The 19,147-nt window shown below is 38.1% G+C and overlaps 1 protein-coding gene and 1 non-coding gene across 4 annotated transcripts in view; both read right to left on the reverse strand.

The window, feature by feature from the left end:
* Window positions 1-2,675: 2,675 nt before the first annotated feature.
* TRNAG-UCC (transfer RNA glycine (anticodon UCC)) lies at window positions 2,676-2,748 on the reverse strand. The gene has a single exon. It is a non-coding gene; the product is annotated as a tRNA-Gly (tRNA).
* A 2,436-nt stretch (window positions 2,749-5,184) lies between these two features.
* PLEKHA5 (pleckstrin homology domain containing A5) overlaps window positions 5,185-19,147 on the reverse strand; it is a 233,168-nt gene continuing 219,205 nt past the window's right edge. For all 3 annotated transcript variants that reach the window (XM_057703988.1, XM_057703991.1, XM_057703989.1), the window contains 7 exons: window positions 17,258-17,376; window positions 14,435-14,644; window positions 13,453-13,593; window positions 12,861-12,985; window positions 9,769-9,914; window positions 8,312-8,417; window positions 5,185-6,296 (listed from right to left, as the gene is read on the reverse strand). In XM_057703988.1, coding sequence (XP_057559971.1) covers window positions 8,323-8,417; window positions 9,769-9,914; window positions 12,861-12,985; window positions 13,453-13,593; window positions 14,435-14,644; window positions 17,258-17,376 — 836 coding nt within the window. In that variant the 3' untranslated portion in view covers window positions 5,185-6,296; window positions 8,312-8,322. The remainder of the gene's footprint in view (window positions 6,297-8,311; window positions 8,418-9,768; window positions 9,915-12,860; window positions 12,986-13,452; window positions 13,594-14,434; window positions 14,645-17,257; window positions 17,377-19,147) is intronic.

Below are 19,147 nucleotides of genomic sequence, written 5' to 3' on the forward strand. Positions count from 1 at the left end.
CAGCAGTAGAATTGTTGGATCAAAGAGTATGCGTTTTTAAATACTTTTGAAACATTTTATCAATTGACACGTCCACCAACCCTGTATTATTACTGACCTGGGTCCTTGGACTGTTTAATCAATGGAAATTGATGAGGCCAGACGAGAATTTCAGGCAAGGCTTTCTTGGGGCTCCTTTTGCAGCACCACGGAATGAAAACAAGAAACAGGTGACTCCGCTTGCTCTCCTTAAATGGGGTGAGGATGGGGCGGGTGGATGGGTGTGGCCGGAGGCGTGGCTTAGGTGGTCTGCCCACTCCCGTGGTGGTGCTGTGTGCAGGGATTCTGCGCAGTAGCCTGACTTTGCTCCTGGCACCTCAGAAGCGGAGGTTGGTTTGTGGCCTTTTTGTATCTTATTGTTCATAATTGTGGGGACTGAAGCCTGCATGCAGTTATTTTTAGTCCTTTATAGTTTCTTTGTATTCTGTTGCTTGAGGAGGTGTTTACGCTCTGCCCTCCAGTAAAGGTCCCAACCTATCTCATGGTGCAAGCACTCTGGTAGAGGGTCCCAGGTCCCAGGCTATCTCTATATGAGTTTACAACTTTTTCTGCACCCTGCTAACTCAGGATATTAACACTTAAAAAAAAAACAGCTTTATAGAGATATAATTGATATATAAAGACCTGCACAAGTTGATGAATATGGACATATTCAGAGACTCGTGACACTATCACGACAATCAAGGGAATAAACACATCTAACCCTCCCAGGGTGTCCCTGTGTCCCTTCGTGTTTTTGCCTGCATGTCGGTGGTAAGAACAGCTAACATGAGACCTACAGTCTTAAAATTGTTTTCCAGCTTTGAGATATAATTGATGTATAACATTGTATAAGTTTACCTCTTAACAGACGTTGAAGTGCACAGTATGGATTGTGGATTGCATTTTCACTTTTTTTTTTGCAGCATTTCCAAACCGATGGGTAAAAAAGGCTATCTCATTGTAATTTGTCTCATTTTAATTTGTCTATCTTTGATTACCACTGATAATCATACATTTAGTGAATGCTTCCATTTCTTCTTTTGTAAATTTCAAGTTAGACCAGAGAACTTACTGGAAGCAGCTGCTTCCCTCATCTTTGCTTGTGGGCAGTGTTGAGGGATGTGGCTAGCAGCCAACTTGTTTGAAATTCCAGCAACTCCATTACATCCCTGTCACTTTCCAGTAGGATATTACAGACATGAGCTCTGTTTCAGGCCTGCTCTTTGGCAGTTTCCAGATGTCTCCACAATCCCAACACACTTGGGAAGGATCTTGGTGAGATATGTTATATCTCAAAAAAAAAAAAAAAAAAAGCTAGAGATCTTTGAGCATCTGCTACTTTAAGGCATAAGCTAAACAAGTTTCTGAACAGCTTAAGTTGCTACTTCAAATACAAAGGGTTGAGTCATTAATTTTCTTATGTTGGGTGGAACCAGATAGCCCAACAGTCAGAGAATAGCAATTTCTTACAGGTGACACAAATGTCTCCGTATAAATCACATACCGTATAGCAAATAACATCATTTGGGTAGATAATGTAATGGATTTTTTCATGGGTGCTCTTTCATGTTGACAAGGAATGCCACGTCTTCATTTACCCCCTTTTTTTTTTTCATTTACCCATTTTTAACTGATGTTTTCGTAATCACCCAAGGCTATGAATAAGGAAGTATGAATTGGGTACAAGGGCTAGAGTAAAAATCCAAACACAGCTGAGGATGGAGGCAAGGCCAAAAGTATGTGTTGAAGTGGACAGAGAAAAAGAGAGAGAGCAGATATTCCAGGGAGCCTGAGCCTTTCTACACCTTTGCATGTCTGGACGCTGCCTTTCTGAGTCATTTTTCACGAATGATTTGTAGCCTAAGAGGGACCCACAGGCTCTGGATGGCACGTACAGGCAGCGGGGCTTTCGCATCAAGGAGCAGACTGGTGATGATCTGCAAGTAGTGTCTGCAAGTAGCATTGTCCTTGGGAAGATGGGCTGGTTTCTCCTTGGCCCCTCAAGTTTTCGACTGCGCTCTGCAACAGGAGGCTGACCTCTAGGGACTACAGGCGGGATTCTCAAACTTTTGGATTTCAGGATTCTCACAACCTAACAACCACTGAGGACTCAGCTTGTTTTGTGGGTTATATCTATTGGTATTTGCAGCAATAGAAATTAAAGCTGAGTAACATTTAAAATACTTATTCATCAAAAATAACAGTAACACTATATGTTAACAGAAATCACATGCTTTTTAATAAAAAAAAATTGCTTTCCATTGTTGTAACGCTCTATTCTATCGGGATTAACGGAAGACAGCTGGATTTTCACATCTGCTTCTGCACTCAATCTGTTGAAGTATCACAGGTCAGATAGCCTTTGGGAAACACTGTTATTCACTATTGAGAGAATGAAAGTAAAAACAGGCAAATACCATCTTAGAGTTATATTGAAAATAGTTTGACTTCAAGGATCTTCTGAGAAGGTCTGGGATATCCCCAGGAGTTCCCGGCCGCACCCAACACAACTCCTGTGACCTCTGAGTCCTACTAGTTCAGCCAGTGGCAGCCCCGGCAATAACAGTGCCATTGAAATACTTCTTGCCCTGGCTCCATCCCCACAGGGTTTTTGTTTGCTTTTTGGCCGCACTGTGAAGCATGTGGGATCTTAGTTCCTTGACCAGGGATTGAACCTGGGCCCCCTGCAGTGGAAGTGCAGAGTCTTAACCACTGGACCACCAGGGAAGTCATACACTGAGGCTGGCTTGGTCTCTCAAAAAGAGAGTAAGGCTTATTTCAAGTGACTCTCTTCTATGGGTTACACTTACTTCTCCCCATATCCCTTTGGGCCTAGGGGTAGAACATCTGAGTCATTGCATTATTGTTCTTAGTTTTTCTACACTGTGCACATCTTTGTAAATAGAAATTGAACTTATCCTGATTTTTTACCACTACATGTAAGTAAAACAAGAATTCAGCAAACACAGAGCCTTATTATACGCCAGTGGTTCTCAAGGTGTGGTCCCTGGGGCATCGGCATTAGAATCACCTGGAAACTTGTCAGAATTAGAATTAAAATTTTTGGACCACACTCCAGACTGACAGAACCAGAAGTTTTAGGAATGGGGCCCAGCAATTTAACAAGCTCTTCAGGCGATTTTGATACATATTAAATTGTGACCCAGACTGAAAACACAGCTCAAACAAGGTAATCGATACTAGCGCCCTGGTAAATTTAGAAACTGTACAGTTAGATAAAGTTAGCCCTTGGTTAATAATAGCTATGGGAATTCCCTGGCAGTCCTGTGGTTAGGACTTGGTGCTTTCACTGCCGTGGACGGGGTTCAATCCATGGTCAGGGTCTGGGAACTAAGATCCCGCAAGCTGCGTGGCATGGCCAAAAAAATAAAAAAGCTTGTTTGTATCTTTAACAATGGATGATGATGGAAGTATCAGAAGAGTATTTAGATTCTGTTGGGTACATTTATAAAAACTGATGTAACAGTTTTATTTTAAAAAGTTAATAGTTACAGTATGCTAAAAACTGCATCCTTTTCAACTATTTCAACTCATGAAAATTGTGGATGTCAAATTTAAAATGTGCAAAGGGGCACATCATTTTAAAAAATACTCTTGTGGGTACTGAAGGGAAGACGTTTACAGATCACTTGTCTATGGTTATCGATTTACTTTTTTTGCTTTGGCCAGGGATCAAACCCATGCCCACTGCAGTGGAAGCACAGAGTCCGAACCACTGGACCACCAGGGAAGCCCCTAGCTGTTTACTTTTTGACCACTACAAAAGTATGGCTGTCAACTGTCTATAAACTGGGTGGAGGTGAATGTGGGATACCTGGATGTGATGACCGAGAAACCAACCCAACTGGGCATGCACTAAACTTTAAAGCTTGCTTCCATGGCAGAGAGGTGGCCCCCATGGCAACACCCCCCAACTTGGCGTAATGGCCTTACCAGCGGGTCTGCCCTCCCTACCACGAGCCGCGGTACTACCTGAGCTCTCTGCAGATTTCTTTGATAAGAGGTGGGAGCTGGGGAAGGTGAACTTTAGGTGACATAGAAAGTATTGATCTATTCAAGTTTTTGAAGAATACTAATAGTCCCTTCTACTATATCCTATAACAAATACCTGTGCTGACTTATTGTTTGCAAATATATGATTTTCATCTGGCTTTCTGAAATATTGACAAGAGTTACAACCACTTTACACTGCTTTCTCCAAACTCCCCCTAGCTTCCAGGTATCTCAGAATGGGACATTTTTTCCTTCTTGATATAGTTCAAAAAGTATGCTTAGAGTAAAACCAAAGTAACACCACACACACACACACACACACACACACACACACACACAACCAGTCAAACATAAAGACAAAAGCCCCACAAAAAACCCCAAACAAAACCCAAAGAATAACATCAACTATCCTCTCAACACCCATAAAAGCTTGGTAGCAATCACTGTATCATGACTAAAGGGAAATCATAATCTGTTGACTATTTCCTCTGGGAAGACTTCTGTGGGCCATCTTTAGAAAAAGGTAACACATGTAAACAAGTTTATGTGGATACAGGGAGCTAAACATTCTTCTCCCATTTTCACCTCTCTCTTCATTCACATCCTACATTAAAGACTATCCATTTGCACTCCATTTTGTGTTTCTGTTTGGAGCACATGAATTCTTATACATCTGCATTTTAAATTAAATCTAAATCCTCTTTAACATAGCATGGAAAAAAAGAAAAAAGAAAAAAAGAAGACTAACCAGCGCCAATTTAGTTTCAGCCATTTTATATAGGAATCCCAAAGCATCGCATTTCCTTGTACTCTGGGAACAATATATAGCCTGAACAAAAGGTTATAGTGGGAAGGAAATGTAATTGATTCTGAAGAGCGTGAACATCTGCAGAGAATGTGTTGTAAGAGAAAATGATCTCTGAGGGTCCTGCTTATGATGATGAAACGGTTTCTAGTTACCCATGTCAGAGAAATAACTGTCTGCCCCCGCCCCGCACCCCAAGTCCAACCCACTAAGCAGAGCGAGGCTACAGATGCTTGAAGCTACTTTCTATGACACGGAAACCAACAGAAACGGGTATAGAAGACTTGACAAAAACTACATTTGCCCAGTGGTGTTGAAAAGTCAGAAAAACTTTATTCTGGTGCAGATATTGTCATTAAATGTAATGTGATTGTGGCCAAGTCAATTTCTCTCTCTGGGCCTCAAGTTTCTTGACTTTGACATGGGAGAGCTGAGCTGGATGACAGACACGGTTCTTTTATGATTCTCTCTACAATAAGATTAACAGGCTATTTTCTCATCTAGAAGTCTCTTAAAGTCTCAGACTTCTCATTGTAGATGGGAAGAGCAAAAATTCTAACACAAGTGATTTAAGAACATCAACATTTATTTAACATGATAAAAAAGAAATGAGATATGAACATTTGCATTTAAACAATAGTAAGTAGCCTTTAATACTTACATTACATGTGCTCATTGTATAATATATACACAATGAACATAATTACATTTGTACACAAACTAAGTACTGGATTTGAAAACCTGCTTATTGCTGTACACATCTAGTCCAATGAAGTATGAGCCCAGTACTTCAAAATACCTACATGTTAAATTGTTTTTTAAGAAAAAGTAAGCGATAACATTTGTATTTAAGCTGACAAGAGTGTGGCAGTAACTGCTGACAATGCAATCTGACTGAGAAATAATTATAGCAGGAAACGGACATACTTCACTTAGCAGTAATAAAATGGCACATTTTAAATATATATATAAAATTTTTACAAATCAAGTGTGAAACAAAGCATTGCAGTAGCCAAAATGGGAGGAAGGAAAAAAAAAAAAAAGGAAAACAAGCATCACTGGAAATAATAACTAAATTTAGGTACTGAAAAGTGAAAAGAAATATAAATCCACCTAGACTTTAGAAACATCAAAATCTGGAAATCAGCAACTAAGTAAGCTCTGGCTGTAGACTGCACACTAAAAAGCACCTTTACTTATGTGCTCTGAAATCATAGCAGCAAGCTGGTGTCAGGATAATAACCTTGAGATTACATTACATAACCTTGAGTGTACATATGGGCCGTTAAAGCTGTTTTGGAATAAACATTTTCCAGAAGTGATAAAATGATGCTCTGTGGCCAAAAGCATCAGAACTATGAATTTCATAGATTTAAAATATACTGTACAATATCTTCTCACATTGCCAAAGGTCCATGTCCTCAGCTTTGAATGGTTTCAACAGAAGTCAGTATAGCTGAAAAATACAAAGAAGGAAAATTACTTTGACACCTGCAAACTTAAATGAATGACCATTTCCTAAAGTAACTAACGGTGACATTCTCTAACAATAGAACTGACAGGCATAGCCATGAAAATCCTAAAACATAATACAATTGAAGGACATCGTCTCTTCATTTCCATAAGCTTAATTCACAAAGCAAAGAAATATAATGCAGTTAAAGAGCAATTCAGATGAAAAAAAGGACCCAAACGTGTGGCTGAATCCAAAAGATGGATGAAATGAGCAGAGGTTTGCATGACTTTACTAAAATATGTAATACTATATGAAGCTGCCTACATAGCGGAGTCATTTGTAAAACTTCCCTGAGTCTTGCCAAAACTACTAGATCAGAAAGATGACACATGCACAGTGCGAAGATGGATTATAAAATAATGCAAGTTTGAATGCCACTGGTTGCTTGTGGTGACTGCACACCACAAGGCTAGAAAATATCCGGCAATCACTGTTATCTCGCTCTAGTATGTAATGCTACTGGCTCTTGGAATGAAAGTAAAACGAAACAAAATTGAATAATAACAACTTATGGAACCTGGAAATGTACTTGAGTTTTAACTGTGAACATTCTTTGCTATCAGAATGGTCCAAGTACAATGAATTGTAACCTGTTTATTGAACCAAAGGCAATGAGAGTGGCTCTTAATGGGCATTTCACCACTAAGATAGATAGAGGCCACGGATCAATTCCTTGCACAGCAGGAATCAAATGAGCATAATGCTTACTATCCCTGTGCTGGGTGTTATCCTGTCACCAGTGGCAACTGCCACTTCTGAATGGATTAAAAGTTTCAATATATGAGTGACAGAGGCAAGACACAGGTTACGACGGTAACAAATAGGGGGTTTATAACTCCAGAAAGGACGTCAGTCCTGCAGAGATATCAACTGACACCAAACAAAACCTCTTTCTAGGCCCCAGACAGACATGATCTCAAATAAAAATTACAGATATGACAAGACAGTTAAACGTAAATCCTCTGGCTGAAAAAAAGGGACACAGGTTACAGCGGCTACAAAAAGGTGTGAATGGAAGTAGAGTCTAGAAAATGAGCACTGCTGGATGAAAAACTTAGTCAAGTTAGTATTTGTACTCATTTATTTTGAGTACCTAAAAATCAAAGAACATGTTTGTAATTATGCTTTTAATGGCTGTAGGTGTTTTCTCAGCTTATAACTGTTTGACAGAAATTGGTGTAATCCTAAGGCAACAAACATTAGAAACTCTGGTAGACACTGGGAGAAAAAAAGTGCAGAAAAAGGCATAAGATGCTCACTCTATACCTCACAGCTTTTCTGAAAAATAAAAAAAAGTATGTAAGTACAAAACAGGTAAAATTTAGCCACTGTTGACAAAGGTGAAAAGTAAGACACCTCAGGAAATTATTCTTGGTTTTAAAAGTGTGGTCTAAGGAACACTGGTAGAGAAAGGGTCCTTTACCCTGTCCCCACTGTGGCTTTTTTAATAGCTACCTCCCTGACTTAAAAAAGATTAATTATTTAGAAATAATTTCTGATGGATCTTAAAGACTTTACATTCCACATCTAGTTGGCTGTACCATAAACTTTTCTTTACCCTTAAAAATAATTAGCAAACTCCCAATGCGGCTAAAAACCCATGCTGGCTGTAAAAAACATTTCTGTATCAAAACGTAATGACTTGAACAGAATTCTCAGACCCGACTATGGAAAGAAAGGGTGGGAGCACAGCTGCAAAACACTGGGAAGCCTGTCTTGGCACAGGCCCTACCCTCCAAGTTTGGCTGTCTTTAAGGATGATGAAAAACAGAGACAGAGAAAATGTTGTCACGTTACTGCCCGTGGTTCAAATACTTGGTCTACTTGCTCTGCCAACTCTCCCTGATGCATGGGCCAGAATTCATCACTGTTTTTATTCACCAAACCAACAAAGGAATAAAAGTCAGGCTGAAAGCTCTAACAGTAAAGCACAAAAACGAAAGGAGACGACGTACTTGTTCTGAGACTACACACACATGAAGTGTGAGCCTTCGGTGAGCTGCGGCTGAGTGGACGGAACGGGTGATGCCGAGGACTCAGGAGATGGGGACAGGCTTTGCACTAAAACACACCGAGAGAACGTGACAAGGTTAACATCCCGGAGACACCTTTGGACAAGGAGATCTTGATGCTGTGATCCCAACACGATCAGAACATGTGTTGGGAAGGAATTCTTGGTTGCGTTTCGGTTCTGTTTTTTTGCTGTTCTGGTAACTGATTATTCAGTATGAAATGTCTCTTGAAGACTTTAGAAATTCTTCTTCCTTGTACACCTTGATCTTATAATGTTATATGCCAACTATATCTCAATGAAAGTGGAAAAAATAAAAAAAGTCTTTTTTTTTTGGCTCCGAGGTTAACTTTTAGTTGTCTATCAGTGATTCACCCCTGTTGGGTCTCACTTTTAAAAGCTTTTCTAGTTCCACGCAGCTAAATATTGCAGATGGTTTAAATGTTGTGGTTTTAATACACCCACACACCCCTTTAACCCAGACCTGCCATAATAATAACCGAATGTGATCAATGACAATTTTTTTTAAAAAGTGAGAATTCCTATACACACTGCCTTGTAAGCGAAAAGAGGTAAAGGAGAAGACACTGCTTCACACTGGTTACAAAGGAACAAGGCTAAGGATAGAAACTTCCATGATACAGAAAATGCTCTTAAGAACAGTCCCGCATAATGGAATTTCATTGTACTTACCCTTCTGCAGAATGGCTGGCGGGGGGAGAAAGAATTACTAAGAATAGTTTTTTGCTTAAACTGATACATCACACTAGTGGTATGATTCCCCTACCCCCATCCCTTGGCAAAAATCATAAAGAAAAAAAAAAAGAAAAGAAAAAGAGAAAAGATTTGTGAAGAATCCAGAAAATATTAAAAAATAGCACAGAAAATTTTATTATTTTTTAACATGCTGTCAATCATGATCTTCTGTTATCAAAGAAAAACCCAGATGTGGATTAGAGCAGGAGCTAAGTAAAGTAAATCCATTCTCCTAGTGGAGATATTCAGTCTTCCACAGTTCCCAAAGGGGTAGCTTTATGAATAATGCTCTGAGAATCCTGCGTCAGAGAAACAGGTAAAACTTCCAAGTCCTAAAGGATCTTCTTCTTAGAAAAAAGTTTAAGGTATGTGTTAAAGTTCAGATTAAAAAAACAAATAAAAAAAAGAGAAGGAACTGATGTCCACGCCAGGAAAGAGGGCAGATCTGGCTGCACAGGCAGGGCTGGCCCTGTGCTCTGGTATAGCCGCAGCCCTCCTGACGGCGCAGGTGTGGGAAGGCAAAGGCTGCCTAGTTTGTAGTCAATGTCCCTGAGTAGCTCCCTTGCTAGAGTCTCCACATGGCAAATACATTCAGAGGTTCAGAGGAAGCACCAGTGAGAAAATTAGGAAACGTGTAATATCTACCTGCCATTGTCTGACTTCCTCTAGAAGCCTCAGGAGTTAGTTCGTAAGAAATAACAGTCTCTTCCTGCTCATGAATATTGTCCTTTGCATTTTCTTCAGGGTGGCCTTCTGGTTTATGATTTGGGATCTGTGACTCATCTTGAGGGCTAGTGAAAATAGATGGATCTTTTAAAATTTGTTATTTTAGAATGCAATTCATTTTTTTCTTCCAACTTAGTGTTATGAAAAATCTTAACTGTACCAAAAAGATGTCACCATCTATATCTAACCACTGCTAATATTTTGCCCGCATTTTTCTTTATACACATTTTGCCAATTTTGTTTCAATCTAAACCTGAGGACCCCTACACCCCAAATGATTTTAAAGCAGATTACAGACACATCATTCAATCTGTAAATACCATCAAATACCCACTCAGTGCTCAAATGATCCTGATTGCCTCGTAATATCATCTTAGGGTTATCTGTTTGAATCAGGATCCAAAGTCCATACATTGTATTTGCCCGACAAGTTCCTTCAAGTCTACTTTAATCTAAAATACACCACCCCACACACCCGTTTTATTCTTTGCCATTTATCTGGGAAAGAGTCAGGCTTCTCTGTCCAATAAAGTTTATTACATTCTGGATTTAGATGAGTGTATCCCTTATATTTTTTATAAACTGATATGATTTTGAGGCTTGATCAGATTTAGGTTTGGGGGGAAAGGGGGCGAATATTCCATTAGGTTGGTGTCTGGTGTTAATATTGCATTAACAGTGATGTTAAAAATGATCAGTGACTTCAGCGGTTATCAGCTTGACCCTTTCATTACAAAGTTCCTGGTCACATTTTTTTCAGCTAAAGGCTTCAGCAGCCACTGGGGAGTATTGTTCATATCTATTATTTTAACAAGGTTAGCAAAGCAGTGATATTCTAAGTCTCTCATTCTTTACTGGGTGAAATTCTCCTAAAAAGAAAAATAATTTCCTCATAAGCTCTTTGCTTGCAGTTTGCTTGGGAGAGGTAAGATAAATATTTAATTCTTTCCCTTTATGTAACAGGTTTTGAAACAATAATTCGATTCCCTAGCATCCTCTGAAGTGGCCACAAAATTATTTTTTGTTATTGCTGTATCATGAACTCATAGATTTCTAATATACTGAGTGTATTTTAATCTATGTCTATTAAAAATTCAGCAGGGATTTTTTTATCAGCTATTGCAAATATTTTTCAAATTCACTCTTGGGAGTTGCCTTGTTGCCTAGCGGTTAGAATTCCAGGCTTTCACTGCTGCGGCCTGGGTTCAATCTCTGGTTGGGGAACTAAGATCCTACAAGCTGTGTGGAGCAGCCAAAATAAAACAAACAAACAAACAAACAAACAAACAAAAATCACTCTTGTTATTCACCGAAGAGGTAAAGGCATTCCTAATAACATGAAATCACAGCATTTCTCTTTCAGCACTGAGAATCTGTTTATGGAGGGTGGGATTGAGGATACGCATTTAAAAAAGCTACTTAACAAATAAAATTAAAAATAAAATAGCAGGGTTTCTCTGGTGGCACAGTGGTTAAGAATCCACTTGCCAATGCAGAAGACACGGGTTTGAGCCCTGGTCCAGGAAAATTCCCACATGCCACGGAGCAACTAAGCCCATGTGCCACAACTATCGAGCCTGTGCTCTAGAGCCCGTGAGCCACAACTATTGAGCCTGTGTGCCAAAACTACTAAAGCCTGTGCGTCTACAGCCCGTGCTCTGCAACAAGAGAACCCACCACAATGAAGAGCCTGTGCACCATAATGAAGAGTAGCCCCTGCTCACCACAACTACAGAAAGCCAGCGAGCAGCAACGAAGACCCAATGCAGCCAATAAATAAATAAATAAATAAATAAATAAATAAAAAGGGGGGAAAGTGGATATTAAAAAAAATAGCAAATCACTATAATATTTGGAATGCTTATCAGACAGCTTAGACATCTCATCAATGTCTGTCATTATGCAGGCAATGTTGAGGTGCCTACTTTGCTACAGCTTGTGTGCTTCTGGCATTTTTATTTTTAAACATTTCATTATTTATTTATTTATTTATTGGCTGCGTTGGGTCCTCATTGCTGTGCACGGGCTTTCTCTAGTTGTGCGAGCGGGGGCTACTCTTCATTGTGGTCCACGGGCTCCTCACTGCGGTGGCTTCTCTTGTTGCAGAGCATAGGCTCTAGATGCGTAGATGCACGGGCTTCAGTAGTTGCAGCACACAGGCTCAGCAGTTGTAGCTTGAGGGCTCTACAGCACAGGCTCAGTAGTTGTTGAGCACAGGCTTAGCTGCTCTGCGGCATGTGGGATCTTCCTGGACCAGGGCTCAAATCCATGTCCCCTGCATTAGGCAGGCAGATTCTTAACCACTGTGCCACCAGGGAAGTCCCTGGCATTTTTCTTTTTCTTTTTTTAATAAATTTATTTATTTATTTATTTTATTGGCTGTGTTGGGTCTTCATTGCTGCACACGGGCTTTCTCTAGTTGCGGTGAGCAGGGGCTACTCTTCATTGTGGTGTGTGGGCTTCTCATTGCGGTGGCCTTTCTTGTTGCAGAGCATGGGCTCTAGGCACGTGGGCTTCAGCAGTTGCAGCACATGGGCTCAGTAGTTGTGCCTCATGGGCTCTAGAGTGGAGGCTCAATAGTTGTGGCATAAGGGCTTAGTTGCTTCACAGCATGTGGCATCTTCCTGGGGCAGGGCTCGAACCTGTGTCCCCTGCATTGGCAAGAGGATTCTTATCCACTGTGCCACCTAGGAAGTCCCCTGGCATTTTTTAAAAAAAGGTATTTATTGATCACTTTCTAGATGTTTAGCAGTGCTAAGTGCTATACACATATTTTCTTAGTTAATCCTTGTAACACACGTGAGATGGATACTATTATCCGCATTTTTACAAGTGAGGAACCTTTAGGAAGCATTTAGGAAGGTTGTGTAACTTGCTCAAGATCCTACAGCTCCTAAGTAGGTATTCCGGGACTGAAATCCAAGACCTGTGACTCTGAAGTTGACCATTTTTAAGCAGGTATACAATTTTGTGAATCATTTCTTTGTTTGTTTGTTTTCCCTAATTATTACCTGTATGGAACATCCTCAGGCACCTTTTCTTTGTTTCCTTCTTTATCCATCACTTCCTCAGAATTTACTCCATTTGGCTCAGGTGTGAAAAGTGTTTCAGAAAAAACATTTTCAGTTTTTTTACACTATAGAAGAAGAATAAAAAATTTCTTTTTCAAATCATTTTTACCACACGTGATATATTAGTGAATTATCTAAATTGATTCCTAAATAAAAGTTTATTTAAAAGCCATACCCTATCAAATATTTTACTGAAATATAAATTTAGATTCAAGGATATTAAAAATATTAACATACTTTGCAGCTAGGATAAAAGGTACATTGCCATTAGAGAGCTGCTTTGGGATATGATTCTTTAATTGGATTAACAGTAACTTATTCTAGCCTTGATTGATCGTGTTTTAAGTTTTCAATTAACCCAGTTTTGGATATGGCTGAATACATCAATCAAATTATACTGAAACCTATCATTTCACTGAGATCTATAGCCTCTGTGACAGAATGATACGTAACTATTTTCAACCTTCCCATCTGATCTCATATTAAAAAATCCACCCCTTTGAAGTATCTGTCCTAAAATAATCTCTCTAACCTCTTCGCTGAAATCTGTATTTTGAGATTCAGCTTCTTTTAGTCGAACAGTTTCTGTGGCAGGAGTTTCATGGTTTGGCTTCACATCATTTTCTGTAATAATAGCGTCCAGTTCCTTAATGTTCTCATCCCTCCTTCGAGCCTGTTCAAAAGATAGACAGCATTTTTATATTCATACTATAAAGGCATGCATACTTTTTAGATAGTACTTGCTAATTAAAAAAAAAGTTGACTCTTCACTCACAGGGAGGTTTCTTTATGAAAAACAATTTTGTAAAGAACATGCAGTTATTCAGCTGTCATTCGGTTCAATCTCCATTAGCAATGCCTGCTCTCCATTAGACAAGATGGAAAGGGGATTTTTATGACGACAGGGCATCACTTTCATCTGGTCCATATCTACTAACAGGGATAGGCCAGACTGAAGCCAATGTAAAGGTCTGCTAGTCTGCTGTGATTTATGAATCAGGGTAAAAAATAATAATGAGAAAAGGAATAGCGTCTCTTTCTAAGACCGAAGTTAAAATGTGCTGAATAGTAGAACTTTTATTCAGAAGCTCTCCCTTGCTACAATTTAGGTCATGCTAAATTAAGATACAGAGTAATGCACATTTTATTGGGAGGGGAATTGGGGACTATCTTGGTAACCTGCATGGCATTTTACATTTGTTGAAAGCACTTTTATCTTATTAGTATCTCTGTGAAGCAGATAGGACAGGTTGTATCTTTACCTGATTTACAGTAGAGGAGATTAAGTCCACAACTGATACGAGGGCATCCAACAAGTAATTTAGCTCTGGTTTTCTGAACTCAGGCCTACTTCCGTTTTACTAAGCTGTCTTGGCATATTATTATAAGAGTTAAATAATGTAACTATCCATGTTGCCGACATTTAAAAACCCATCAACCATGTAACTCTATGATTCTAAGACTGAAGTGATGTTAGATTTACCCACAAGAATGAGTAAAGGCAACTGACATACCTGGGTAACCCTGAACGTATTATCCCTTAAACTTGCAGGACTGGGTAAGGGTGACTGGTCTAAAGCACCAAGAATGTTTAATCCTTTTTTCTTTTCCCTTAAGCATGCCTGTTGATGCCTCCTGATTCTTTCCATTTGCTCTTCCACAGTCATCCTAGGTCGAGTGCTTTCAGCCAAACAGAGCTGTTCCACTGCACTTCTTGGTCTTTCCTTTAAATTGAAAGTAAACAGATGAATACCTGAACACAGGATAACTTCTGAAAAGTATGTCAGAATAAAAAAAAAAATGTTCTAAGACGCATTTATTTTGTTTGCAAAGTGGAAGTTTTGGGTGTCATTTAGATAACACCAGAGAGGCAGATGACTTTATGCCTGCACTGATGCAGGATCAAATACAGAAAGAGAGGGAGACAGAAGGTAGGAGGGAGGGGAGAGAAGAGGAACTTAAGGAGGGGATTTGCTTGTTTTAAAAAAATATATAAAAGGGTACAGCAGCTCTGGAGTGACCCTACCCCACGGCCTTGAAACAGGAAATGGTATAAAACTCAAGCTAGGAGAAAACAGGAGGCATAGCTTCTACATATCAGCAATTTCTTTAATTATATTAAAAATATAATGTTTCAAGTCACACTTTTTTTGTTTAACTGTGAAAAGACTGGTAGAGAAAACATCCTTGGTTTATGAGCAATAACAAAGCTATGGAAAAATCTGTTTTCTAAGAATCAGATGGTTATATTTGAAAACATATATATACACATATACATTTACATGGTTCATTTTTATGGTTTACTGAAGGGTTTAAAAATATTAGTCATATTAAATATTAGTCAAAGTAAGAAGTTCTTACTTCTCACTTTCTTACTAAAGATATAAAACAGTATTGGTATAAGATCCAAAATAAGTACATCAATAACTGTCATAAGGAAATTTTAGCTTATTTGGTATAACAGGTATTTTAGAGATTAAACATATTCTAAGATTTATAGAAGAGAATGCATAGGTTTCTAGAAGAGAATGCATAGGTTTCTTTGTGTCCTTTGGACTGAACTGCTGGGAACTGACTGAGACATTGGTGGAGTTGCTGGAGTTTTGGAAAGCACCCAGGGCAGAGGTAAGTATTTTTGTGACTAAGCAGTTATGTCAGGATAATGGCCGAGATCCTTTTCTCTCCACTGCAATCTAAAATGTGTCTGCAGGGCAGTAGCAACAGCTCTGTAACTGCTTTCTATTGTATAGACTATCTTAGCTCAAGCAGAAACTAAAAGGAAAATGAAAAATGAAAAGCCTCAAAGTGCAGAAATGATGATGTTTCTCATTTATTTGTAAAACATTTCCTTTTGTGAAAAAAAAATTTAAAAAAAGGTAAACTCTAGATACTGATTGGGAAGTTGGCTATTTTAGAACTCTTCCCTTTTATTTTTAGTAACAACAAACACGTATTCTTCCTGGTTTTTCTATGTTTGTGCAAAAGTGTTGTCTCACCGAAACTTCCCTTTCCAAGTTATCATATTGTACAAATCTACTGTATTCTTCTAAAATGCCAGATATTATTAATTTTTAGATCTTTTCTCCAATATAACTGGAAAAGAATATCTTATTGGGGTTTTAGTTAGCACTTTAAAAATGATTATCAGTGTTGAGCAATTTTCACGTATTTGTGAATTACTGTTACATATTTTCCATTTACAAAAAACCCTAAAAATAACTGATTTATATTCATTCCTCAAATATTATTATGAAACTTTTCCGTTGTATTGCAAGTATTTTCTTCTAGCATCTGTATGGCTTATAAAGGACTTTCCTGTACAGTATTAAGATAATTACAGTCTTCTATACTTTCCCCCCAGTATTTGGTTATGTAGAAGTCTTTCTTCTAGTATATAAGATAGTTATTTTTTAAAAAAGGTAGTTATAGAATAATATAAATCCACTAATATCTTTCTGTCTGATCTCAACGTGCATTAAAAATTTTGTTTTTTTCTGTTGACTTATTTCACATTACAATTTCCAAAGAAAACACCCCTTTAATCTAAAAAATACCCAACTCTATGAACAACATTACTACAGAACCATTACATTTCTTATATATAAATTTGTCCGGATTTTTGGCAAATACTTTGTATTTTAATATCTTTCAGGAATAATCATAAATCTTACCATTTGTTGTACCTTTCAGTCTTATAGTTTTAAGTTATCTCATACCAAATAAGTAGAGAATTTATAAAGATGAAAAGTAAAAGTCATTTTGCAGCCCAAATTTCTAGAGGGTACTTGGGGAAAGGGAGTTAAGACCTCTGAGAATCTTCCCCAGAAGACCAAGATCAGACTGGTTTAAAGCCAGTTTGAATTCAGTGGATCTCAGATGAAAGTGTAAAATATAGGATTTACTTCCCAATCTCAATTCACAGGTCTCACTGGAACTAGGCAAACTCCAAGTCTACCATAGGTGAAAGGCCCTGCAAACTCAGGCTGGCTTGGAAATCCATCAGCTTGAACGATCACGGAACATGTCAATCCCTCTCCTAAGGAAATTCTTGGAGGCACCAATGGAGGTAATACGGAAATACAGGGCAGCTACCTGAGAACAGATTCCACAAACTGTGCCCTAAAGACCTCAGGTGGAGTCTGAGCAAAGAAAACCTAGATTAGGCCTGTCCTCTGAGGTGCTAATTCTCTAACTGTAATTTTAAAAAATTAAGATTATTAATTTTTTCCTAGAATATGTAAAAAAAGTTTTGAAAAACCACTAAAACTTAAACCATATATAAGGTGGCAGTAAATCAGCGTGAGACTCCTTCTAGAAATTAATGTATACTTAAATACCGTTCTTGAATCCATCATCTTCTTAGTTTTCCTTAAGGTTACATATGAGGCTATTGTTGAAGATTCAGGCGTTGGGGATTTTGTTCTTGGAGGGACTACTCCAACAGGAAAGTGCGAACCTAAAAATTAAAAGAGTTAAGTTCTACAAAAAATCTTCACATGACACTGCTATCTTTCGACATATTCAATTTCTGAGGCTTTTAAAATCAGAAGGCAAATTTATTGTTTGAAAAGATACAGGGAAATGTTGTCTTCATTAGTTACTTTACCTAATAAGCCGGCAATGACACTAACCAGACAAATTTAGGGTTAGATTTAGAAATAAAGTTCTATTGATTATAACAGATAACATTAAAAAATTATAAAATTTAGTAATACTCAGTGGATCATATATCCTTATAACAACCCTGTAAAGAAAAGCAGGTGAATGAAGTGCAGGATCTGGTCTACTTCCTCAAGTCCATACAGCTCAGCAGCCTGGCTGGAGCGTCTGCTTTGGCCTTTTTCCCCCGCGTGTTGCTCTGCTTCTTTATGAAGGACTTACACTATTTTCAGAGGCTGAAAGTACCTTCCTTAGTTTTATCTTCTCAAACAGATGAGGAAAGTTACAGCCAGAAGGGTTAAGTAATTTACCTACATGTCCTTAACTCCCATCTGGTCTCTTAAAAACACTGCACTGCCTCCATGAAGAATCCAGTAACAATGTTAACAATATTTAACTACAGGTGATTGAAGTTAGGTTCTCTATTGCATTTTTGAAAATTTCTAAAATGAACACACACTACTGTTATAATTAGAAAACATACAATACACATACATACAAAATTATTAACGCAACAATAAAAGCTGTCAGTTAGCATAAAATGTATTCATTTGTACCATAGTCATCTTGTGTAGGCAGAATATATACACTGTAGTCCACTGAGGACACAAGGAAAAGAAGAAAATCAAATCTCAACGGTTTGCTGAAAAAAAGAAAAATCATTCTCTTTGGGCTCACTAAAGTTACATTAACTAAGTAGAAAAATGAAATCTGTTTTTCCCCACCAAAGACAAAAGGGTGGTTGATCATTCAGGGCCCCTTTAGGTTATGAACCAAACAACCTGCAGCTTAATGAAGTTTTAGTACTGTTTATGAACTCTGCATGTTTATTAAGAGTTGTATCTTTGAGGATGGAAGAGCTGGACTAATGTGTTACGATACAAGTAATTTTGCAATTCAGATTAGGAAAAGGCTCCTACCATGCCTGCCGGCGGTCCATTTTTAAAAGCTCCACTTTAAGTCATGTGGTACAAAATAAATTACACCATAATAGATCTGTATACTTCACACAATTTACGTGAGAGCTTATACGTTTTTTAAAACAACATCCCAAATTTTAAAAGAAGAAAAACTTCAAGGAAGAATTCAAACCATATTAGGGAACATATTTCAGGTGATATAGTTTTTATGAGTAAATACATCTATCAGTTTTCTGCCAAGGAGTATTGCAACCCGTTTAGCCACTCTTGTTGACAGACATATGACTGCTTCCAGTTTTTGTCTATTATGAATTAAAGCTACTATAAAAACCTTTGGATAAGTCTTTTTGAGGAATTCTGTCCTCATTTTTCTTAGATAAATATATAGGATTCCTGGATAGGAAAGCTGCATGTTTAACCTTATAAGAAACTGCCAAAATGTTCCATCCTATACCACATCAGAAATGTGTATGAATTCCAACTATTCCACATCCTAACCAACACTAGGTAGTTAGTCAGTCTTTCAAGTTTAGCCACTATAGAAGGTGTGAACTGTGATTTTTATTTACAGTAGAACTGCATTTCTTTTATGATTAATAACTTGTAAACTTTTCCATGTGCTTATTGGCCATTTGTCTACCTGTTTGT

This window comes from Hippopotamus amphibius, chromosome 12, assembly GCF_030028045.1.
Source record: "Hippopotamus amphibius kiboko isolate mHipAmp2 chromosome 12, mHipAmp2.hap2, whole genome shotgun sequence".
NCBI classification, from domain to species: domain Eukaryota; kingdom Metazoa; phylum Chordata; class Mammalia; order Artiodactyla; family Hippopotamidae; genus Hippopotamus; species Hippopotamus amphibius.